General features: G+C 32.8%; 1 protein-coding gene across 4 annotated transcripts in view; it reads right to left on the minus strand.

The window, feature by feature from the left end:
• The window catches only part of Klp31E (kinesin-like protein 31E), a 517,900-nt gene that overhangs the window by 96,620 nt on the left and 393,535 nt on the right, over positions 1-27,745 (minus strand). For all 4 annotated transcript variants that reach the window (XM_069817888.1, XM_069817889.1, XM_069817887.1 and 1 more), the window contains exon 21: positions 9,949-10,111. In XM_069817888.1, the coding sequence (XP_069673989.1) occupies positions 9,949-10,111 (163 nt within the window). The remainder of the gene's footprint in view (positions 1-9,948; positions 10,112-27,745) is intronic.

The raw sequence follows: 27,745 nt of genomic DNA on the forward strand, positions 1-27,745 counted from the left end.
AACAGTCTTACTACTAAAGTTGTGGTCAGAGTAACTGTTTCGTTTTATATTGAACAAGTACTTGATTATCCCTCTACTGATTCCCATTCAAAACATGGATTTAGATGACAATGATTGTGAATTGTTGTCTATTTAAAAGTAACACATTAAGATTTCAGTGAAAGAAAACCCATAATGATCTCTGGGAAGACGTTTCTTAACCTCTAAGCTTCTCGAATATGAAGAAAAATTTCTGCTGAAGCAGAATTTGCAAGGACTTATGACGAGAAGTTCTCTCAGGTGAGAAGATCTCTGGGTCTCTAAAGCTGTATCTACACAGTTCAATTTTCCATGTGCGTATGCATCCAATCTCGGAAAAATAATGAAAGAATACATTTTAAAACGCACATTCAATTAAGAGACATGAAGATTTTGTGTCTACACAGTATGCCGTATTGAACAGCATCTTCACTACATATATATTTGACATTTCTAGTCTCTCCTGGCAATGACTTATTTGTAACCCACTTCTGAGGTTGGGGCGCCTGGAAGGTAGAGTTACGTTGCCCCAATGATATTATGATAGGATGATTATGAAGTACCAGGAGAGGTCTTAAACCTAAGCCTAACCTAATTTCTAATTTCCAGACCATGAACGAACACAGGAACATTTCCCTTTAAGGAAAAATTCCTACATTCCAACTGGGAATCGAACCTGGGACCCCATGAACTGTAGTCAGGAGCTCCCACTAGCCAGGAGGCTGGTCAATAAATAAATAAATAAATAAATAAATAAATAAATAAATAAATAAATAAATAAATAAATAAAAAATATATATAATATGAATTAATATTAAATATCAATCTTGCAAATATTGCTTGAATGATTAAAGTTGAAAGAAAAATTGGAACAGTGTAGATCCACCTTAATAGATACATGACATAACATGGACATACAAAAGAAACGAAAGGAAAGTATGAATTTACGAACTGTTATTATGCCCAAAATGAAGCATAACATTGAAAAGAAAGAAGAAAACAGTGAAACAAAATACTGTTAAAAGCTTCGAAATAAAAATACATAGAGAAAAATATGTGACAAAATACCAAATAAAGAAAAACATAAATACTGTAAAATGAAATTCAATACAAGAAAAATATTTATAAAAACGGTACGTGATAAAATATGAAATAAAGAAAAACATACCGGTATGTATTGTAAAATGAAATGCATTATGAAATGCGTAAAAGAAAGAAAGACAGAAAATCTTTTAAGCCAACTGGAAGACGTAATCCAGAAAGAAAGTTGAAAAGATGACTGGAAAGCTGGGCACATAAGTCTACATCATCAACTGATACACTTTGGCAAGAAATTCGACTAAAAATACAAATCACTGCCTATGACAGTAGAAAGAACACGGAATGTACAATGTTAATACAATCTCATTGTAATTCGGACTCTTTTCCTTTTTAGACGCAATGCATAATGCTAATAGTTCAATTTCGAAAATTGTACATTTTTAACTAAAGTAAAATTTCATTCTTAAACTTGTGCGTTTTGACTTTCTCATCAACAAAGAAATGACGATACTGAATAATTCAAGTTATGTTTACACAGCCTTAATATATTTATAAAAATATAGGCATTCTTAATAACAAAGATTAACAAATATTTCTACTTCTAACAATATAAATAAGAACAATAACAATAACTGTGCTGATGATAAATATCAACAGCTGCAACAAGAACAAATAGCATTAACAATAATAATAATAAGTCAAGAAGAATAACAGAAGTTACTAAAATCTCAGTCAAGGAATTCTCATACAAGAAACTATAGGCCTATACACGAATTGGAAGAATCCTAATAAACCTTTTATGAGACTTAACACCTTACCTTACTTAATAATGGACGCAATTAAATAAAATTTAAGCCCTGTTCATTTTTAATTGTGGCAATTTATATGCATTTATGAAAGCATTAGAAATTTTTTATGTTTATAAACTTACAGTAGGCCTACTTATTTATAATGCACTTACATACATGTATATAATATAGTTTTATTATATTAATGTGAATAGTATTTTTACTATCTTCCTATGGACTTGATTTTTTGCTATTTACTAAGCAAGATATATGTAGGGCTACCAGATCCCTAAAACATGAAAGGCGAAATCCTATTCCATTTAAGAAATATCTTCAGTGTTATAATACTACTTACTGAACATCCTTTTAATGCCAAATGTTTTTTTTAACGAAAACTGCACACACTATAATTATTTTAAATTTATGTTACGTCATTATTTTATCCTTGATGGTCTAACATATACTATGCTTACCATTAGAACTTAGGATTTTAGATCGGGGTTTACTGACATCTAGGAGAAACAAATATACCAAGCATAACTTCCTTCAGAAGGAAAGTAAAGTTGAAGGTTCTGATTATGGATATAGAAACTGTTAGGGGAAAATTTTCCACTGTATCAAATTGTTGCTCTTTTCGCCCTAACGCTTACAGCAGTAGTCAGCATTTCATGTGGCAAGCAGCAGCTTACATCATACTTTTGCAGAGGCATTTTCAGGCGATCAGCATGTCTGTTTCCAAATCATTAAACGTAAAGAGTGCAGCAAAATGAATATTTGTGGAAGAATGAGAAGAGAAATTCTTTTGTTGTGCACAGAAAGAAAATGTACCGGTAATATGTTTGTTATGATCTAAACTACTTAAAGAGTTTCATATTACCACCATAAAGAGGCATTATATAGAACTTCATTGCCACGTGTACTTTGCCATAATATTAATACCGATTAAGAAAAAAGCATTACCGAATATAATTTTTTTTTATATTATAAAATTTTGAAACTTTGCAAGGAAGCCTAAATAAGGGAAAACTGCTCAGATTTAAAAATTTCCCGAAAATTCACTACAATTCAAAATATCCACTCCTTAGGTCATTTTGTGCTAAGTTTATTTCAATAATTAGCTCGACATACACAGGGTGATTCACGATGATTTACTGTCCCTTACGGAACTTATTTCCGAAGACATTCTAAGCAAAAAATGTCATATAAACATTTGCCCTACTCTCAATATTTTCAGAATTACACTAATTTGAAGTTGTTTGTAAAATACCATTATTTAAGGGTCAAAGAATATTACAGATAAAGAACGAACTATTCAGGAGTATCATTTCTTTCATTAGCTAGTATTCTAAAGCTAAAAAATGTGATGTGAATTCCATAGTTGCTTCGTACAGAATTTTTTTTTTTTATTTCTAACTACAAAATTACATTTTCTTACACATTTATCACAATTGTTACAAATCACGCCACTCTCGTAAATTCTTTAAGATTGTACATTAGGATGCATAAGTAAACTGTAAATAATCAAGTTCATAAAGTCGTATGATTTGTAACAATTTTTTTGATAAGTGCTTAAGAATGATGTCATTTTTAGTTAAAAATTGAGAAATAAACTCTGTGCAAAGTGATTAACAACAGATTTTTAGCTTCGGAACACTAGCCAATTAAAGAAATGACATTTCTGACACATTCTCTATTTGCAATTTTTTTTACCCTTAAAACTAAAGAAAAATGTATTTTACTATCAATTTTAAATTAATGTAACTTTGAAAATATTGAGATTAGGACAAAAGTTTATAGGACTTTTTTGCTCAGAATGTCTTTGGAAATAAGCTTCGTATATGTAAGAAATTAAAAAAAAATGTAAAAGGTGCTTCCAATTGACGGACCAATATTTATTTGAGCAATTACAAATTGCAAGTTGTGATGGAGAACCAGATTTCACCGCAGTCCGGTTAATTATTTCCAGACTATATGGGCGAGGTTCAGTTATTTTGCCTATGACTGGCTTACGACCTTGAGATTTATGGATGCATTGCACACCCAGTATCCTCATTAGCCATCAGCTTATCAAACTGAAATCGTTAAATTATCAAACTTTTGAAGACTCCAAAATAAACGCTATTGTCATTTTCTTTACTATAATTACTTACAACTTACTTACTTACTTACACATGGTTTTTAAGAAACCCGGAAGTTCATTGCAACCCTCACTTAAGCCTGCCATCGGTCCCTTATCCTGAGCAAGATTAATCCAGTCTTTACCATCCTATCCCATCTTTCTCAAATTCGACGGATTTACGTCTCGGTCTCGCCAAAGATCTTTTTCCCTCCGGCCTTTCAACTAACACTCTATATGCATTTCTGGATTCGCCCATTTGTGCCCCATCTCAGATGTCTGGATTTAATATACCTAATTATATTAGGTGAGGAATACAATGCATAGTTCTATGTTTGTTTTCTTTACCATAATATTGATATTAATTGAGGCGTTCAGAACTAAAGTGGATCAAGTCCATGAAACATAGTTTTGAGGTAATAGGATTTAAAGTTAACTTGCTCTAGTGGATTGCAATAATTTCATTGCTCCATTCTCAAAGTCTAGATTTATAAAATATAAACAATTGTGATGTTAACTGATGCAATGCTTTGGTGACTTGATCCATTATGGCTCAGAACATCGTGAACAAATAATCTGAGCCAAAAGTGACTGGTGTCACCTACCGAATGCTTGGAATTAAGACTTCATCCTTTACTGCTCAGAAAAGATCCAACATCAGATAATAAAAAAATGAATTAAACTCAATTTATGAAAATTTGTGACTTGATCCACTTTAGCTCTGAACGCCTCATAAGAAACAGGTGTTGACAAATAGTGTTTTCTTAGATCTTCATGATTTAATCTAAATTGTTTTAACATTTTTTGCTCCTTGCTGATGTACACACATCATTTTAAAGTAATTAGCTATAACTGGCTGAGGAAATCATTAATATGATGTGTGATTAATAATTTCCTTGCTATGTTATATCTATGGACTCACCCTTTTATATTTTACTGAACATTCACAACTCAGCTACTTCCAGTCATCCATAGAAAGTGTGAAATTCTATGTTGTATTGGCCTTGGTTGTCCGAGATTATTGTTTCGTGTTGTTAATTTCCTGATGAAATTTATTTTTAAATCCTCATCCATTTTTAATTCTGCGTGTATAATTATTCTTGACAGTAGAATAAAATAGTACAATGACAGCTGGGGATAATTAAGAGATTTGCTGAATTTCGAAGTGTACAAGGAGCAAATAGTTTTAGAACCTTTTCAGATATAGAAAATAATATTTACATAACAGCACCATGAATCTATGATATGAGATAATCTGCTCTACTTGCCTTCTAAAAGAAGTTATGCTAAGAATTTTTATCAACCTTAAAATAAATAATTTTCAACTGGAGTTGTACCAGCAATCGTTGAATTTTATAGTAAACATCATAACTATACTCAACTATTGAGTAAAACCAAGAATTTTAAATATACAGTGGTAATTCAATACCGGTATATTAGTTTAGAACTATTGAACAAACTGCAGTATATCACAATTTTACAACTAATAAATTTCGGGAAAACAACTAAAAACAGTCTATTTTTTTAGTGTTGGTAACAGTGTAAAAAAAACATTGGCATTGTTATATAACACTTATTTGACTATTATATTTATTTCATACGTTTTTAAAATGCCATCACAATCAAAAACTAATTGTTTCTATTCTATCTTAAATAGTATTATTTTTAAGGTTAGTATTATATTAAGTTGCATTTAGTATTTCATTTCCGAGCATATAAGCATAAGGTTAGAATGTAATACATTAAAATGTAAAATATACTGATATTAAATTTTATACTATATAGTAGTTACATTAATTAATACAGTACTCTTGACTAAGTACATTTCTCATTACATGTATACCAACTCATGTTCAACTAACTGTCATATAGTATTAATAAATTATGATATATATATATATATATATATATATATATATATATATATATATATATATAAATTCTTAGAGAAATACTGGTTCCATTGTTTTGTATTGAAAAAGCAAATATTGGTAAATCTTTTGCGTCAAGCACACGGAGTTATGATGATCGTGTAAAAGCAATGGAAGTGAATCTCTGATTACGATGTGATCATTAACTTTAAGCAAGAGAAATCAACAAAGAAATGTGTTCTAATGTTGATCACAGAAAGTGTGAGTACCAAAATTTAAAGTTTTTGGTTCTGGTTTCATATACAGTAGTACACTATTTCTTTCTTTTTTTCGCTATGTTACGTTTTTTAAAATGTTACATTTGTTTTTTTTCCTTCAGAATTTTTATTATACTTCTTTTTCTAAAACTAATATGTTGAGTGATTAATCAATGCAACATTGTGTCTGAAATAAAGAAACTATGAAGCACACAATTTCGAAATGGCCGTTTGGTATATTTAAGGTAATTACCTTTTTTTTTTAACTACATAGGTTGATTTTTTAGTTCTCGCAACTATTTTTTTATGATAAATAGCATATTTACATGGTTCTAAGTTTTACAAGCCTTCGATGTAGTTACCAGCGTTGTGTACATGTTCCCAGTGATGTGGAAATTGATGGATCCCGTTGGCACTGCCTAATCTGTTGATGGTGCAAATAGTTGCTTGTAAAACGTCTTCAACTGTTAGGAAGCGAATCCTGCGAAGTGGGTCCTTCATCTTAGGGATTAGATCGAAGCCGCAGGGACTTAAATCCGGAGAATAAGGCGGGTGATAGAGCACTTCTCAGCCCTAGCGACTGAACAATTCAAACACAACTCCTGTTGTATGCACCCTAGCATTGTTATGCAGAATGATGGGTGGGTTATCCATAAAGCGTCGCTGTTTTCTTCTCAGAACTGCTTGCAGATTGTTTCGCAAAAATGAACAGTACTACTCCGCATTAACGTTCTGCCTTGGGGAAATGGTATGCTTTAAGATCACACCATCCCAATCATAGGCAAGAATCAGCATAGCCTTCACATTGGTCGGAATCTGCCGAACTGTTGTTTTTCGTAGTGACCTGTGCTGATTGGCATTTCAGCTGAGGTTCATAAGATCTGGCCCAGGTCTCATCAATTGTAATGATACACCGTAAGAAGACCTCTCCTTCATGCTCATAACGCTGCAAGAGTGTATGAGAAGTGTCATTTCACTGCCATTTCTGCATTTATGTTAAATCATGCGGAATCCATTTTGAGGCAATTTTCCGCATTTTCAGGCTGTCCTTCAGGATGTAAAGCACAATCTAAGGCGCCAATCCTGTATCTTGCACTAACTCACGAATCGTTAAGTTCCGATCCATCTCCATTAATGCGGACACAGTCTGTACATGTTCGTCACTTACTGGTGGGTGACCAGATCGAGGCATGTTCAACACATTTTCGCGTCCTTATCTGAAGGCTCTAACCCACCTTGCTACCGTCCGGTAAGGTAATGCAGCTGCACTGCAAGTCTCTTGCAGTCCTTGATGACACTGTCGTGCCATGCGACCTCTAGCACATTGAATTTTTAACCAGCTTCTGTTCCTCCTTCGAAAACATTGCAACTGTATTCTGTGACCACTTGCTCACAACTACTCGTCTTATTGTTGTCACTGTGAACGGACATGGAGGGGGAGGGCGAGTTCATTAGCTCTGAGGGAGGGGAGGCATGTAAGCTACCTGTGGTATAAACGATATTGTCTGGCTCCTTTGCATGGCATCACTGCAGCATAGCTGCCACTACTAAAAAATCAACCAATGTATTTAACACTTCGACGTTTCGAAGTTCATTTTAAAGAAAAATGTAGTGTCTATATACAATGAGGTAGGGAGGTAGAGCTGCCATACTTTCAAGAGCATTAGGATCATCTTGTTCCAGCCATTACTTATCTCTAGGAAAGACCACATACTCAATTTTATAGGAGACAGAGCGAACCTGAATAGCTATGCAAAATTTGAGGAAAGATGAAAAATTACAACTACAACAGGTTTTGAGCTTGGGCTCTTAGTCCACAGTCTGCAGCTAACAGATCTAACTCAGCTCTGAATTAAGTAAAGACTTTATATATTTTCATATTGATAACATGGCTAATTTTATTTTTTTTTAGTTCAGTATACCCTAACCTCTATATTTTGTAGGTTTAATATGGAAAATATACTTTCATCCTTGTAAGTACACAATATTTTGTTCTAATTTTTTTTGGAACTGAAGATAGACTAAAGATATCGTCCTGCTTCCTCGTTTATTTTTGGATAAGAAACAATTTAAAACTCCGTGTGCTTACTGACGAGAACTGCGAAAATAATTTGAGAATACAAAACGTTTTTGAATGAGTTTATTTTAAGAACAAACATGAGTTGTGAGAAAATTTCCATTAACCTATACAATTCAGTCTATTGTTAAGCACTCACTTCTCACTATAATTAATCAGGAACGGTAATATTAGCTTAATCTGCCACAAAAGGAAATATGCGAATGCCAAAAGGAGATATTCGCAGGCACAGTGTATGAACTATTCCTGAATATGCTGAGTGTACCTATAGCATTAGTGACTACATTCTTTCACTTTTCATTTTGACCAACAGTTTCCTCATACAGAATGTTTCCAAAAGTCTAACCCTTTAAACTGGAGTGTGATGCTTATCTACTAATCACATTAAAACTAATTCGTAATTGATAATCTTTGACGAGAGAGAAAGAAAGGATGGAGGGAGACATTGCCAAGTAATAAGACTGTTGTCGTGAGATCAGTCAATTCGAGGCTAACATAAGACCAATTTGAGTCTCTAAATGGAAGAATACTTCACGAAATATGAAGAGAAGCATGTATTTCTTCTCACAAATAAGCTTACTCTGTGTCACAGCTCTGCGTGCAATGGAATATACTGGCTTATTGTATTTGTCCTAAGAAGCACCATTTGTTATATCTTAGAGATAAAGGATCAAAATGGTCGTCAAAACAACACTCTCTGACGATGTATCATGAAACGTCAACTGCTGACAACATCAAATGGTTGTTATGAAAAAAAATGTAATCCTAAAATACAGACGAAAGAATCTTTTTCTCACTTATGTACAACACCAAGTGATCGACATGGTAACAGCATCACAAAGTATGAAAGGAATAATAAGTTATTCACATCTTAAACAATGCCAAATGTGCTCATCATTAGACATTATAGGAAGAATAGTTTTTCTACATCTTGAAGAAACATCATGGCAAAAATTCGTCATATAATAATAATAATAATAATAATAATAATAATAATAATAATAATTTGTTTACATTTCAGTTGTCAAGATAGCAATGCCATAAATATTAAAGGAAGAATTAGTTTATATTTTGAGAACAAAATATGAACGGAAGAATAGTTGTATATATTTTGAAGAAACAAAGCTGAATGACAACCCATAACAAAATATGAAATAAAGAATCCTTTTATTTACATCTTGAAGAAAACACCACCAAAGGTCGTCATGACAAAAGTCAGTTGTTCAGATCCTAAACCAACAACTCTAAAATGAACATCATAACAAAAAATTCGCCACATAATATGACGAGAAACATCAGTTCCATTTTAAGGAAAAAGTTGAATTGTTCGTGGCAACATTCAGTCATAAAATACAAAGGAAGAAACAGTTTACATTTTTTTATGAAACACCACCAAATTATAACACGCAGAATTTGTCATAAAATGTTTACATCATAAAATGTTTGAGACATCAAATGGCTATTGTAAAGAATTAGTCATAAAATTATGACAATTTGTCAAAATGTTTACATATTAAAGAGAAAATGCCAAATGGTTCTCATGGCAGCAATCCTTCATGAAATATGATAGACTCATTAGTTAGCTACATTTTACACAATTCAAAACATTCATCATGATAATGGCATAGTCGTTACTGGGTAATTTCAATGGTTACCTGGGCAAAGAATGCCTCCTTCCCCTTCCACATTCCCGTCAATTCCTTAGTAGTATTCAATATAAGAGAACAGAGCATCACTGCATTAACTTGTCGACACAACAACTGTGACTGCATTGTCTCACCTTTCCTGTGTAGACTGTGATGATGCCGCGGCCAATCTGTTGCTCGCTTGCTCCAGTGGTGCCGGATGTGAGGCGGGAAAACACGTTCTCCTCACGGCTGTTGAGGCGCCGGTAGGCGGGCGGGGAGGAAGGGGGACTTCCACTGCCATCGAGACCCTGCTCCCTGAGGTTATTGTGGGGGTCAGTGGGTTAGTACAGCAGAAGTTAGAACGCAATGCTCATGTTAACAGCCACTACAGCGGGTCACAGAGGCATGAGGCCATGCATCACAACAGCTGTCCTGTCTCGTCACACAGGTTACCCTGCTGACCAAGCACCATGCCATACAGGTGTGTAGGAAACATGGAGATCCTCATTGTTTATTGGTGGGAAGTAAGAGGCAAAAGAAAGGATATAAATTAAGTAACCTATTTTGTTGTATCCATTTCAAAGTTCCAGCAACTCTGATTGAAATCTATTTTATAGCCAAATCTATGATCAAATGAAACCTGTTTATTTCGCGTAGTATTTGAACCAGTATTATCTGGTTTCAGCTGACCTGTTGCAGCACTTAAACATATTTGTTATCACGAGAACAGACCTTAGTCATTTATGTGGAACATGTGAAATCCCATTCAAGTGTAATATATGAGGACTGTTCAATAATGAATGATCAAGGTTTTTTTTACTCGCACACTTTTGAATTTAAAATTTAAATTTTGTGTTATATTGTTAATATAATACCTCGTGTATTATGTACTAATGATATCATTTAGCTTATTTCTAATTTTAATCAGTGACAGATGATCGAGTGAAGACATGTTTAGTTTCACCTATAGCATGAGAAACTCTGAAATTTTGATCGTGTCTTAAAAAATCATATGAAATTTTGCTTGTGCCTTAAAAAAATCATGTGCTGAGGCATATGAAATGTTACAGTACGCCTGTGAGAAATCTGTTCTGTTCCAAAGTATTGCTAGAAATGAGAGATTTTTGCTATCGTAATTAATGCAAAATGTACTCATCTGCTGTCAAAATAAATAATTTTATGTTTAATTAATAATATGAAAGACACTCTTTCAGCTTTTCCAATAACGGGACTATCTCATTGGACAAAGCATAACTAACACACAGAGTGAAAACAAAACAGATCACAAAAGAGAAATGTAGAGAACGAACAAAAAAGGGAAAGATGTTAAGTATATTAGTGTAGCCTAGTTTTTAAATCCTCGATAAAATGCGCAATGAATGTGTTTCAGCGAAATAAGAGAGAAATTACTCTTCGTGAGACATTTTTGTAAACAAATCAGAATCTGTCTAAAGGACCTATCACATTCAGCTTCTTGATTGGCAGAAACGACTGGGCAAGTGCATTGCAACCAATGGGGACCTATCAGAGAAAGACCATCAAAATCTGGAGAATAAAGGTATGACATCATAAAGTAGGCTAAATCGTCACCATTGATTATTGAACAACCCTTGTATATGATGAAAAATTAGTCTAAAACAGGCCAGTACAAGTTTCTCAATACTGGAAATTATCAACCTGCGAGGGGGCGGGGGGATAAAAATAATATTCATCATCATCGTAACAATATTGTGAAGAAATTTAGATTAAGGACCATTATGACCTGTTTATCCACGTGATATTTCTTGTGATTATTTCAGATAATTAAAATTTCCTTGAAATGGTTATTGGGCATTTGCAAGGTGTGTCAGAGATGAGTCTTAATGATGCTCTATTTTCTCAGCATATGGTTTAATAGTCGTATGTATGTATGTATGTATGTATGTATGTATGTATGTATGTATGTATGCATGCATTAGGAGTCTTTAAAAAATGTTGTTGCAAATTCTTTGCAAATAAGAAGTACCAATATGTTGTGAATAGTACAGGTACTGTAAAAATTGTGTGAAGTGCAGGGACAACTGAATGCATACAGGCATTTCACGTAACATAAAAAATTGCCACTTGTGTGTCAAGTGGTGTAACATTTATACTGTAATATGATTTGCTATTAAATTAAAATGAACATAGGCCCTACTATGGAAAAAATCTGAGAAATGCAGATTCAATGTACAAAAATGACATTGTACATGCAATATATCTTCATAATCTTTTAAAGTAACATTTAATTATGTATCTCTTTAGTGAAAATATAATTTAATTTCAACCAAAGAGCACAATTAAAAACGAATATACTGAAGACGTACATTAAGTCGTTTCGATGCTGGTACAATTAATTTCCTATGCAGCACCTTGACAACCCCTGGCCACTAATTAAACTGAGAAATATTGGGTGTTGCCACCATTTGAACGAACAGCAGCTTACATCCTATTTGACATGTTGGCAATTTTATTGAATTGGGTCCCATGCTTCCAGAAGGAAGGGGCCAGCATTTCAACCAGGGCGTGAAAAATCTGTCGATGGACTTCACGTCTGAACATATCCCACACTTGCTTGGTGAAATTGAGGTCAAGACTTCGTGCTGGCCAGTTCAAAATGACGATTTCCATCTCCTCTAGGAACTGCGACACACATCAGGCAGTGTAAGTCGTGCACAGTCATGCATTAAAACAAAGTTATTGTTAATGTAAGAGGTAAAATAAATCACATATTGAAGAACCTCCTCGACTTATTGACGTGCATTTAATGTCCCACTTTCAATTACCACCAGTTCAGTACGGAAATGAGAGTGGATGCCTCCTCGTAACATTATGGAACCACCTCCATAGGCTATTCTTGCCGAGATGTTGCTGGCAGCATAACACTTCCCTTCTCCACACCATTTCCTTTCCATTTGATGACCTGATGCTGAACTTTGATTCATCAGTGTATAGAATACTGTCCCACTGCTTCTCTCCCAATTCTTATGCTTTCAAGCAAACTGTATACGGGCTCTGATGCTGGTGTGTCGACTGAAGGCCACTGAAAGGTATTCTTGAGGACAGGTTTGCTTCATGAATCTTCTCCTAGCTACCTACTCACTGATAATGCTATTACATACCTCCTCTAGACAATTTCTGGCTCCTACTGCTGTCACATGATGATCTTTCAACACTCCAAAGTTATAAATCCATAATCTCTGGTCAATTTAGACCTACAGCAGTCTGATCCAGGTCATCTACGGAAGGAGTCTTGTTCTCGGTAAAGTTTCACAGCTCGAAAAATACTTGTAGATGATGTTCTGAGGACATTCGCAATGTAACAGGAACTGCATCCACTATAAATTAGTGCTATAGCTCTTGGAGCATTTTCCGAACTCAGATTCATCTTGAACTAAAACTTTTTTCACAAATCTTTATGGAATACTAAATGAAAATTTTGGGGAATGGAACAAGCTCAATGACAGGGAACTCAAAAATGCAGCTAAATTGGCTTTGTAGGAAATGAATTAAACTAGTTCTAAAGCAATTCATTTAGTGTTCTGTCCAAGGGCATGTCTTTCACTGCAAACCCAGCTTTCTCCAATCTTTCCTATTTTCTGCCTTCCTCTTTGTTTCTTCACATGATCCATATACCTTAATGTCGTCTATCATCTGATATCTTCTTCTACCCCAAACTCTTTTCCAGTTCATCATTCCTTCTAATGCATCCTTCAGCAGGCAGTTTCTTCTCAGCCAGTGACCCAGCCAATTTCTTTTCCTCTTCCTGATCAGTTTCAGTATCATTCTTTTTCACCCACTCTTTCCAACACAGCTTCATTTCTTATTCTGTCTGTCCACTTCACATGCTCCATTCTTCTCCATACCCACATTTCAAATGCTTCTATTCACTTCTCTTCGCTTCATCGTAATGTCCATGTTTATCCGCCATACAATGCCACACTCCATACAAAGCACTTCACTAGTCTCTTCCTCAGTTCTTTTTCCAGAGGTCCGCAGAAGATGCTCCTTTTTCTATTACTTGCTTTCTTGGCCATTGTTATCCTCCTTTTGACTTCCTGGCAGCAGCTCATGTTACTGCTTATAGTACACCCCAAGTATGTGAAGCTGTCCATTTGCTCTACAGCCTCATTTAGAATTCGCAAGTTTATATTTTGTATTTTTCTTCCTATGACCATGCTCTTTGTCTTATTTGCATTTATCTTCATCCCATACTGCCCACAGCTGTCGTTTAGCTCCAGTAGCATATCCTTTAGTATTATTTCCTCTTCTGCTAACAACACCACATCATCAGCAAATCTTATGCACTTTATTCTTCTTCCTCCTACTATCACTCCTCCCATGTTCTGATAAAGGGCATATTTGACGTATTCCTCTTCCAATTTCACTTCCTTCTGACAGTTCTTCTTCTATCCTCACTTTGCAATATAATGCATAATTTTATTCATTGTAAGTTATTTGCTGTTAAGTTAAAATAATGTGCTTACACTAAAATAACGATGTAATAAGTGTTACTTCAAAAGATTATGAAGATTTATTGCGTGTAAAATATAATTTCTGTACATTAAATCTGCATTTCTCAGAAAAGTCCAAGTGTTACACTTTTTTTTTTTTTTTTTTTTTTTTTTTTTGCTCTTCAGGGTATCTAAAAGTGAAACATTTTTATATTGTAATATGATTTGCTATTAAATTAAAATTAACATACTATTAATAAAAACAATCATTAATAGGTTTCATTTGATCATGACACATAACTAAAATTATTTTTCAATCAAGTTTCACTTAATATAAACGGAATTTCTGAAAACATACTTGAAGATTTTTTGAAATGTAAATTAATTTTTCTGTTGGTTCCTGACTAAGTAACAAATGTATCAAATACGCAAATATTTTTACACAATTTGTCAGCAATTTGTAGCCAGTGACTCTTGTATTCGTGGTACCATTTTACACGAAATTAAAATGTAGCACTCTTTTCAACAGAAAATTTTTCATTAATAAGTCAGTTGAAATTCATAAAAGAACATAAAATAATGTTTGATGAAGGAAATTACTAATGGGACTAAATGAAAAATAAAACAATGCCAACTCCGGTAACTCTAGCCTACTCATGATTTCATGGTAGATAATGGGGTTAAATGGAGATGTAACTTACTGAAAATACCTACATTAAGTTTACCAGTTCTTTGGGCGATTACTAATAGATTTTTTATTTAACGTAACTTTTAAATGAGTACAATGGAAATGAAGTGATGAAAAAATGTCTCTGAAATATGAAAATGTGCGACTTCACAGGTCAGCTGTTATGAAAACAACTATTCAAATGTAAACCCAAAACTACAATTATATTATCAGAAAATACGAAATAAATACGGACAAAACAGTCTTGGACGTACCCAATACACAAGTCTTTTAATTGCACATAAAATTGAGCAAAAAAAAAAAAAAAAGTTTCTACTAACAACCATGCAAATGCAAGTGTTATTGGAGCATTCACTACCATCATCTTCATATTCCTTTCATTTGAAAATTTAACCATTAAGTTATTAAGTATCTATAAGTCAAAGTATCGTTACTTAACTTAAAGCTATGAAAAGTCCATTATTTATTTTAATATACTGTAGCTTTCATAATTAGAAAACTGTGAAGGTAAACAGTTTTAACACAAAAATAATTGTACAAAATAAGGTTCGTTCATAAGATTAAGGGTATGATATTATACAGCTAGACAAGAACAGGAAGTTTGGCGTAGTTTGCAATGTGATGAAACTATTTGACAGGCAAAATATTTCTGATGAAACTTCTGAACAGGAGTAGAACTCTAAGCTCCACTGAAAAGTGAAGTTAATAAAAAAAGCCTTTATTGAGGCAAGTGAAGAAGGAGGGCCCATTATTTTCACATAAACGAGACCATTAGTGCTCTAATGTAAATGTACATGAACACAATTCAATTGTAAGAGGCTGAAATTTTTAGCCAACTTTTTACCAAGCGATACAATTACTTAATTAATTGGAATGACAATATCCTTTATACTAAAAGATTCTTGTAAGGAATTATTTTCATTTTACAGTACATAGTATGAAAAACGTGTCGAGTAAATTGAGATAGGTGAGCCACCTGGCACCTGCATCATATCCTCCCAAAATTTTTACTATGCATAGTGGACATTAATTCCTTCCTGTTGGCAACATGTATCCATTTCAAGGTATGAAACAACAAAAATATGACATCCCATTTTCGAAGATGATTGTTTACTGACGAGAAGTAATTGTGACTGTTTTGCTGTCACATTTCACTAGCAACTCTGGTAAATGAAGAAACAATCATTCTACAATTGTGGGAATTGGAGGAATTAGTAAATTAGCAATTCCATGGCCCAGTAACCCAGTCAAAAAATCAAATGAAATTCTAAAGAGAAAGAACAGGGTGGTCCAGTTACCCGAAAATTCTGGGGAACAGGCTACTGAGGTAATAAAAATGTGAAATGCTAATAATAATAATAATAATAATAATAATAATAATAATAATAATAATAATAAATAATAATAATAATAATTTCTTCTTCCTATCACATATTAAGCCTGGTGGCCTCACTCCATGGTTTCAGAGGATGGCCCGAAGATAATTTAATAATAATAATAATAATAATAATAATAATAATAAATAATAATAATAATAATTTCTTCTTCCTATCACATATTAAGCCTGGTGGCCTCACTCCATGGTTTCAGAGGATGGCCCGAAGATAATTTAATAATAATAATAATAATAATAATAATAATAATAATAATAATAATAATAATAAATAATAATAATAATTTCTTCTTCCTATCACATATTAAGCCTGGTGGCCTCACTCCATGGTTTCAGAGGATGGCCCGAAGATAATTTAATAATAATAATAATAATAATAATAATAATAATAATAATAATAATAATAATAATAATAAATAATAATAATAATAATTTCTTCTTCCTATCACATATTAAGCCTGGTGGCCTCACTCCATGGTTTCAGAGGATGGCCCGAAGATAATTTAATAATAATAATAATAATAATAATAATAATAATAATAATAATAATAATAATAATAATGTGTTATAATTTGGAATGGGTAAGACGATAATTTGAAAAATAAGTTTTTATTGAGGATATTAAGCATAGACTATACAGTGTGTCTAGCTTAAACATATAACATATAACATATAATGTCCTCTGTGCATACTTGAAAAGTATTGTTGATATTTACACTCTGTTTGCTTCTACGGGTAGGGTAACTCAAAATGTTTTTTACATACCTAATACACTTCGATATATGCACCATTAGTGGTGCGGCAGACATCTAATCTGTATTTTGCAGCATTTGCGACAGCTGCAATAATGCAATGGTACAGATCTGGTTGTGTTTGTTAACCTTCCCCGAAGTGTGGAATGTAGCCTCGTCTGAGAAACAAACCATATCGAGGAATGCCTCATTTTCATCAATTTTTGCCAGAATTGTCTCCGCGAATGCCCTCCATCACGGCTTGTCTTCAGGTTTGATTTGATGACTAATCTGAAGTTTGTACGCCCGTAGGCGCAACCTTTTATGGACATCGTGTACTGTCGAACGAGGTAAATTTAGTTCCCTACTTGCTCGTCGGATTGATTTAATTCAACATCAGCTACTGGAACAGCACGCTTGGTGTGATGGCCCGACTTTGAAATAAAACTCCCAGTTTCACGAAGACATCTGTTCCATTTCATGATTGTTACTTACGTTGGAACATCGTCAGTTGGTCGAAGTTGATATTCACGACGAAATCGACGTTGTACCTGCGTAACAGATTTAAACTCCGAGAGAGAGAGAGCACACAGAATGTCTTTTGCTGTGGAGTCCACATGGTTACTGACGCTAATTGGCTATTTCCGCGAATGACGGAGTTTGCACATGCGATATACACTCCCGCCATGCAAAAACAGGAAACATTTTGAGTTACCCTACCTGTAGAAGCAAACCGACTGTAAATATCAACAATACTTTTGAAGTAATAAAATAATTAAATGTTATACGTTTAATCCGGACACAGTCTATATTAAAATCATTCCAATTTAAACAAGGTTGCAAATTATATTTATTAAATATAATTTGCAACCGGCACTTGTATGACCCACTTACTCCAACCTACCTTAGAGTGTCACTTTGGGTATACACGAAGTATAATCAAGATAAGTATAAATTAAATATTCATTATACCCTTCAGATGGTTCATCATGAATTAAAATTTGACATCAATTTCAGGGGCCCTCAATACTTACTTTTCCTTTACAACGTACATTTATGTAGGAACCTGTATCAATAGTATTCCTCAGAAATAGGGTTACCATATGTTCTTATTTTCTCGGAAATGTTTTCATTTTCAATGGTTAAATTAACATCCGGAAGGAATTTTCAAAATCAACACGACCGGAAATTGGACCTGTGGATTTAATTAAAAAAAATGCTTGACTTTTAAAAAATGTAAGCTAAGATTGTCGATATGCTCGCATCTTTGTTTTACTCACGAGTCAGGAGCTCAGAATGACACTGGACACTTTTTGAAGATTTGAATGAAATACAGAGCCCATTTCACTTGAGTTTCCTTATTCTTACCGCTCTATCAACTCACACGAGCTTTCTGGCGAGGATTGCGAGTTCTTTGTCACACTTGCTGAGCATTTTGCCATTTCTTTAATTCAAATAAAGTGGTCTATGTAAAGGGATCGCCATGCTGTGGAGTCAGTGAAAAGACTAGCTACAGTGAAGTACAACTTTAGTCATTTCAGTTGCGGAGTACTTGCTAAAAATTCCTGGCATTTTAAAGAAAATCAGATCAATAGAGAAATATTCATGGACTGTTTAAATGAAGTTGCCCTCCACTGGAACATGAGTTTTTTTTTTATTTTATTGGGTTATTTTACGACGCTGTATCAACATCTAGGTTATTTAGCGTCTGAATGATATGAAGGTGATAACGCGGGTGAAATGAGTCCGGGGTCCAGCACTGAAAGTTACCCAGCATTTGCTCGTATTGGGTTGAGGGAAAACCCCGGAAAAAACCTCAACCAGGTAACTTGCCCCGACCGGGATTCGAACCCGGGCCACCTGGTTTCGCAGCCAGGCGCGCTGACCGTTACTTCACAGGTGTGGACGGAACATGAGTGACTGAAATTTTAATGAACAGTGAAGTTCATCCTTGTAGTTTTTTTTTTATGTATTTCTATATGAATACTCAGGTTATAATAATTTAGGAATTACCTAGGTAGGTATCAAGACATGCAGCATATTAAACATTTGAGTTCATTTTAATTGATTTAAGGGGTTAGGCACAGCTTACAGCAGTAACATTTTTAGAAATATTTAACATTTTTTTTTCTCCATTACTGTATCTTGTACAATAATGAAAATTGGTATGTGTAAAACACTGTCCTTCTGCTATATGAAAAAAATATTTTTAGGATTTAAAAAAATTATTTACATTGTTTTTCAAAATTCAAAATGGAGGCAGTTTACTGTGCAGTGATGAAGCATTTCTCTCATAACTCATACAATTGTTAAATTTTCCTTGTTCTCTCTCTTTTATTTTATTGCTGAAACTCACGTTTACAGTATCATGCTTTTTCACCTACATTCCTTAATTAATAATAGTTTTTTTTTATTTTGTGTTAGAAGAAAATACTGATATTTGATCATTTTTTTAAATGAATTTATTTTTATCAGACAATCTATCAAAGGTAGAGAAGTGATCTTGCATCATATTGTAGATATGACAAGCATAAATACACACAAAAAATTTCATCATAGAATGTTGGATAGTTTTTGAGTTATGTGGGAAATGCTTCATCACTGCACAGTAAACTGAATTTTGGAAACAAAAAAAATGTAAATAATTTTTTTAAATCGTAAAAATATATATATTTTTTTTTCATATAGCAGAAGGACAGTGTTTTACACATACTAATTTTCATTATTGTACAAGATACAGTAATGGAGGGAAAAAATGTCGAATATTTCCAAAATTTTACTGCTGTAAGCTGTACCTAACCCCTTAAATTGAACATCATTGCCTCATTATGTGAATTTGTACTTGTAAGATGTTATTTAAGAAGCTATTTAGGAACTGCACACATTGTATTCTTCACCTAACATAATTAGGAACATTAAATCCAGACGTTTAAGGTGGGCAGGGAATGTAGCACGTATGGGTGAATCCAGAAATACGTATAGTGTGTTAGTTGAGAGACCTGAAGGAAAAGGACCTTTGGAGGGGCCGAGACGTAGATGGGAGGATAATATTAAAATGGATTTAAGGGAGTTGAGATATGATGTTAGGGATTGAATTAATCTTGCTCAGTATAAGAATCGATGGCGGGCTTATGTGAGGCAGCAATAAACTTCCAAGTTCTATAAAAGTCATTTGTAAGTAAGTAAGATGTTATTTAGGGGTTGGAAGGGTCCGACTGGTATGGCGTCCTCATTTTTACGTTTCAAGACATGGTAACCCTACTCAGAGAGCATAATAATGAAGTAGTTCCATATTCTTTACTATGATAATAATAATAATAATAATTGTATATAAGGAACAACAGGAAAGTGTTACACATTTTCTTCAATTAATACACCCAACCGAGATAATTATTATCAATGTGAATTTCTGAAGCACAGAATTATTCTGTTTATCGTTCAGAAAGTGAAGTACGGTAATTATGCAGTGAATCACTATAGAGACTATCTGAAAATGATTAAACGAATGGAGAAATGAAATAAGTAGAATGATTCATTACGTTCAATACACATTCATTTTTCATTCATAAGGGCTCATAAGCTTTAAGACTAAAGTAATTGTAAAATAATAACTATCATAACACATTAACCAATATTATAATATTTTAAAAGAAAGCATTTTAGTCTTTGCATTAATGCAAATTTAAGTGTGCAGGGTTAAATTATGACGACTCACCTCAATAAAGTGCAAGGATTAAGAAATTGTGGAGTTCTGCCTCCATGCTCCCTGTATACCTCCATGGCATGGTGCTTAATCACCAGGGAAAGATATCATTAGGCCACATTAAATCTGGTGTAGGTGTACATTGTTTAAAAGATAGAATATCAAAATCATTTATTATTGTACCTTCCTGAAGAAAAAAAAAAAAACAATTCTCTCTAGCTTTTTCTGAGAATCCCTGTAATATATTTGTGGCCACAGAAGAATCCTAAAATAACTGGGAAAGCTGAATTCTGACAACTTCGAAGCTGTATATATAAACAAAATGGCATACTTGTATAATCTGCATTGTAGAAAAGATGAAAAAGATCAATTATTTTTACCTTGAATTATCAGCTGTGAAATGTGTTTAGACAGTATTTCCTAAAAGATTTGAAAATATTTCTAGGTCCAAAGAATGTAAAACAGTGAATAGTTGAATTATTTTTTCCTGCAAGATTTTACCTAGGAATAGTTGATGGAAGACATAGGGATACTTCATTTTTCAATATTATTTACCCTCCAAGAAGACACTTGCAATCTTAAACCTTTGTTGTCTAATGTGTGCAATTCTAGGTCAGCATTTAAAGCAAAAATTAACATTTGACCACAAAGGTTGAATTTGTAAGTAGAATAAACCACACGTAACACAACACACACAAAAACAGGTACAGTACTACACATCCTAAGGGGGAAAAAATTGTAAAATGTTAACTGGTGTTGAAAAAAAAACAACACTGTTAAGTACATAAATATATAGATCTCTTTAACAACTATAATTAGAAATTCATAACAGCAAGTTAATTTAAAAACTACTCCATCACTAACCTTAGATCAAAATGGACTGAATGTGACGTAACTAGGCTACAATTCAAGGATCCCTAAAATTCAGTTAGCTTGTTAATTTGCCAATAAGCATGCTGTCTGAATATTAAAATTACTGACTTTTTCCCGTTATATTCCTTGCAAGTTTTAATTACTGCAATTAAATTTAATTGAATTTAAAAATAAAATAATAAGAAGAGTTTTATTAAAAATAATTACAGATTAAAAAAAACACTGTTTAAGCATGTTGCATGAAAGATACGTTAAAACAAATTCAGTAACATGCTTAATGGCGCCAATTTACGAATCTTCTAAATTTGAATCAACCCATAGTTAACACTATTAAAAAAACATGACTACTGTTAAAAACACATGAGATCTCATTCACACACACTCTGTTATTGTACTATTAAAAACAATGTGAGTATATTCACACTATTTACAAACTATAAGGTACATTTAGATGGGATGTGTTATGTTCGGCTACAGACAGGAGAAGCAAAGGAGAAGGGTACAAAATGGGTCAGAGGAGCAGCACCACTGGGCTGTGTATGGAGCCCACAGGGTCTCTTGCTGATTTTAAAATGGCTTCCTCCTGTTTGCAAGCCTGAGGGAAACAAGGACACACAACAGATCAAAGAGCTCACAACACTGAAGGTAAGGCATAAGGAATAGCAGCAATTTAAGAAATTCAAGATATTTACAAAGATATGCTCCTTTTTAAATGGACGTTTGTCCGAAATTAAGTTAATTTCAAATGCATGTTTCTATAAGTATGGAACCCATTTTGATTTTAAAGCATTAGATGTTTATTCATGTTTACACCCCTTTGCATCTGTATTATTTGCAAAAAATTCACCATTTATGGAAACCATAAGCAAGATAAATAAATTGGGGTGGAGTAGCATCATCTGTACTTAATCCATTAATTTTATTACACAGAAGATTAATAAAAATTTGTCTAACCAAAAATATGGATTACCCAACAAATTTAATTTATACAGATTTTAAAGTATTAACTATTGAAGAAATTTATAAATATAGTTTACTAACTTACTACCACAGAAATAAATTAAAACATAAATCTAACTGGCATGAATATCGTACTCGAAGACAAAAATCTACTTTCCCATTAATTGCGCCTAAATGTCATACAAGAGAAGCTCTTAAACATGGTGCTAGTTTCGGCCCAAGACTTTATAATATAATTACAAACCATTTTCCAAATTTGAAATATTTTAAAATCGAAGCTTTTAAAAAATAAATTTATAAAATTATTCATGGTATATTAATATTAACAAATGTGTGTATTTTTTTTACCTTTTATTTCTGTCGACTATATTCGTGTTTTTATTGAATATCACTGGCTTCTGTCTGATTGTCAATCTATATTAAATGTTTTTTTTTTCTCTTTCTCTCTCTCTTTTTTTTTGCTCTTGTGTGTTATTTATTGGTTTGAATTAAGTTACTGTATTTAGTAACTGTCCTTGTAAATTTTATGTTATATTATTGGCTAAAACTACACCATACATGAGCCTGGCTCTTATGTTAGTGGCTAGAAACATTTTTGTTTTATAATTTTAATTTGTATTTGCTAGCTAGCTAGTTAAATAAAAATAAAATAAAATTATATACAGCACCAATACGTAAAATTAAACAGGTATGTTACATTAAAACTGTTGCTAATTTGTCAATACTGGTACTTTATTTTTTGTGGCTAACACACACCAACATTCAGGTGAGAAATAAAATATTCTTTTAAGTATGGCACAACCAAAGTCCATTTAATTTCATGATCGCTTTCTATTCCATACTCGAACTGGTTTATCTAAAAATCTAACACATGCAAGGCTTTAGAATTCACGGCAAAAATCGGGAGAAGAAAATCTTCTTTTAGGCGATGGACACTATAATGCAAATTCCTAAACAATTATATTTTACGTGAATAAAATTTTATATTCTGTATTTTTATGATATTTAAACAAAGCCTTAAATTTGTTGGAATGACAGAAATTGGCATGTCCTAAACAAATACAAATTTTGTAAAAATATTTAGTAATATCTATTCTTGGCACTTATTATCAGGAATATTACTGAATATTATTAGTACATAAACAGAAATATCTAAGAAAACAAAACAAACTTACATTAAACAAAATACAGTGCTCCTGATTTAAAACTTTACTATAAAACAGGTATCTCGCAACTGCAATAGTGGCTTCCTTCAAGTGGGTTACAAGATAGCCGCAACAGAATCTTTTTGAGCAGGGTATGTAAATATTCCGTTTTAGTATGAGTACCACTTCGGACTTGCAGTAAATACGTACACTAGAAGTTCCATATTCTTTTGCACCTCTGAATATTATATTAGAATGGTGCATTGTGATGCACTTTTGAATAGGCCTTGGAGAGGTTAAGTATTTGATTGAATAAACATGCCACTTAAAGATATGAAGTCATTACTCATATCTCCTTAATGAACAAGGTTGTAAGAAACATATACCCATAGTATTAATTTTCCATTATATTTAAATAACTTTTGTTTGAACAATTTTTCATTTGGCGTCTATGAAAAAAAAAAAACTGTTTTGGGTAAGCAAGATATGAGATATTCAGAGCTGAAATGGATCAAGTCACAAATTTTCATAAACTGAGTTTAATTCATTTTCTGATTATCTGAAGTTGAATCTTTTCCGAGCAGTAATGGATCAAGTCTTAATTCCAAGCATTCGCCAGTAGGTAACACTAGGCACTTTTGGCTCAGATTATTTGTTCACGATGTTCTGAGCCATAGTGAGCCAAAGCGTTTGTTCAATTCACATCACAATTTTTTATATTTTATAAACATAGAATCTGAGAATGGAGCAATAAAATTATTGCTAGTGAATTAGATAAACCACTAGAGCAAGTTAACTTAAGTCCTATTATCTCAAAACTACGTCTCATGGACTTGATTCACTTTAGCTCTGAACGTCTCATATATGGGACAACCTGTATAATTCTAGCATTCCAGCCATAAAAGCGATCTCCGATTTTAATCTTAATATTTAATAAAATAATTCATTTGAAGAATTAATAATAATAATAATAATAATAATAATAATAATAATAATAATAATAATAATAATAATCTATACTAATAATAAATCTGTAGCCGAAATTTTTCTGGTAATTTTCGATTTTCCAAAAATAACTGGTCCTAACATATATAATTAACCACCCTGAAACCGAAAATCGCATTTTTGAAATTTTTGTTTGTATGTCTGTCTGTATGTTTGTTACCTTTTCACGCGATAATGGCTGAACCGATTTATATGAAAATTGGAATATAAATTAAGTTCGTTGTAACTTAGATTTTAGGCTATATGGCATTCAAAATACTTTATTTAAAAGGGGGGTTATAAGGGGGCCTGAATTAAACAAATCGAAATATCTCGCTTATTATTGATTTTTGTGAAAAATGTTACAGAACAAAAGTTTATTTAAAAATTATTTCCGATAGGTTTTATTCTCTACAAAATTTTGATAGGACTGATATTTAATGAGATAAATGAGTTTTAAATTAAAATAACGCCATCTAAGATGGTGCAATGAATTAAGAACAAATGACTTCGTCTATAAGGGGCCTTGGACAACAACAATCGAAACAGGGGCCTTGGACATCAACAATCGAAAGCCTACAGAGAATGTTTCAGTGTTTGTATGAAGTAATATCAGAAGCTAAATTAACCGATTTGTATAATTAATTATTATTTCACCATTGGAAAGTGTAGTTTCTCTAGATGGACATAATGCTATAATGTTATTACAGTAACGTCTGAGTAAATCGAGGCCAGGAAAGATTAAAATAGCTTCTTATGCACAGAAAATTTGATAGGCTATTTTGTAGATTCGTTTTCTGTATTTCTTAAAATAATATTTATGTACACTCATTTTAATCTCAGAGAATTAACGAACAACGAGAATGTATTGATTTAGTATGCAGTAATAGTACGTTAGCTTAGCAATCCATTATTTTATAATTCAAATTTTAACTATGCATAAAATATATATGCAAAATACATAAATACATAAAATATATATGCAATAAATGCAATGCAAAAAAAAAATTGGGTAATGAGCGAAGCAGATTATCTTGCACTGTTGTAAAAGTTGTTCCCTGGATCAAACGTCCTATTTTAATTATGTAATTACTTTATATTTAGTTCTAACAGGTGCAGCGGAGCGCACGGGTACGGCTAGTAATAATAATAAAGCTAGAAATCTCTAAGAACTGTTGTCATGTTAACTATCCTCCTATCATATCTCACGTTTATTTCGTACATAATATTATTTATAATCAAAATATTACCATTGGACGATCAGGAGCATCTCTTGTAAAAATCCGTAAATCAATAAGAGTCTGGTAATCAGCTCAAATCACCAGAGAAATTTATATTTTTGTAAATCTGGTAATTTACAATAATTGTTATTAACTGTACCAAACAAAACTATATACGCTGAGAAAAATAGTTTGCAGGGAGTAGGGGAAGCTGCATGCTTCATGATAAATTGAAGGGAACATGTAATGTAAAACTCTCAAACAAAACAATAAAAGATTCCACATTTCATTAGGGCAGGGATGGGAACATATTAAACAACATATATAATTACAATTTAAGGAATTAATTTTTGTAATATGTGTATTCAAACTCAGTAAGAGCAATGAATTAGCACTTTAAAAAATGTTACAAAACGTGAACTTTTATGTTATTCAATTAAAGCTAGGTAATATATAGGCCGGAGGGAAAAAGACCTTTGGGGAGGCCGAGACGTAGATGGGAGGATAATATTAAAGTGGATTTGAGGGAGGTGGGATATGATGATAGAGACTGGATTAATCTTGCTCAGGATAGGGACCAATGGCGGGCTTATGTGAGGGCGGCAATGAACCTCCGAGTTCCTTAAAAGCCAGTAAGTAAGTAAGTAAGTAAGTAATATATTTTGTACTACTCAAATATAACAAAATAATAAGTGAATGAAAGCAAATTCATGTTAGATTATGAAGAAGTTGTAACTGTATATACAAAAATTTTAATTAAAATTAGGAACTAGTAAGTGACGTAAATGACTAGAACTTGACTAATCAAATAATGTGAATTGATATCTGTTTCAAGCAGAATGTTATATTCAACACAACTTAATAAAAGGAGTCATTTTCACTCATTTCAATCTGTTAGACCTATGTAATGAGCAAAAGTGAAATTTTATTCTTAAAATACTAAAAGGAGAAGAATGTTTTCGGAAACTGCCATGAACTGAAACTTTCTTTAAATATACGTGTGTTACTCCTATTGTAGCAAACATAAATCTTTATTGGTGCAAAATTAATTACATTTAAATTAATAAAATAGCCTTTTTACTAATGTAAATGATACTATGTACACTTGAGTGGAATTTGCAATGGACAAAGGCAGTGTTAAGTTACTTTCTCGGAGTACTTCCATTTCCTTTTCCACCACATCACTACTTATTCATTTTGTCACTATTATTATTGTCCCATGGGAAAGTTTCCAGTTTTAAATATCCAGTAATCTAATGTATCATCTGTAATTTAATATGAGACTCATATCTGATAAGCCATTTAAGCTGGAGCAGATCATGTGCGTGGGGGAGAGGAGAGTCAAGACTATCCAATAAATTGCTACTATTATACACAGCAAATTGTCAACATATAACTATTTTGAATTAGTGGAGACAAATCTAAGGCACAGGTAAGTCCCTGTGATGGCTGACTGGTCTAGATCATCAGTCTCTCATGCAGGTTGTCAAGTTGGAAATCAGTGTTTTAGAATATAGGATATCAAAAGATACCATTTTCATTTTAACCTCAAAATTCAAATTGGGAATATCCCAACTTTTACAATAAAATGGACTAATGACTAGATTCTGCAACAGGCACAACTTCTTCATAAAGAATTAATTTCATTTTAAAATGCACCTACAAATGTAATCGAAGTACGATGTTAGGAATGAATTAATTACTTTGACAGCTACGATTTGTAATTCAAAATTACATAACTTATGTTGCTGTGAATGTACTGAGGGTCAAGAAAGAAAAT

Source organism: Periplaneta americana, chromosome 2 (genome assembly GCF_040183065.1).
Source record: "Periplaneta americana isolate PAMFEO1 chromosome 2, P.americana_PAMFEO1_priV1, whole genome shotgun sequence".
Taxonomy (NCBI): domain Eukaryota; kingdom Metazoa; phylum Arthropoda; class Insecta; order Blattodea; family Blattidae; genus Periplaneta; species Periplaneta americana.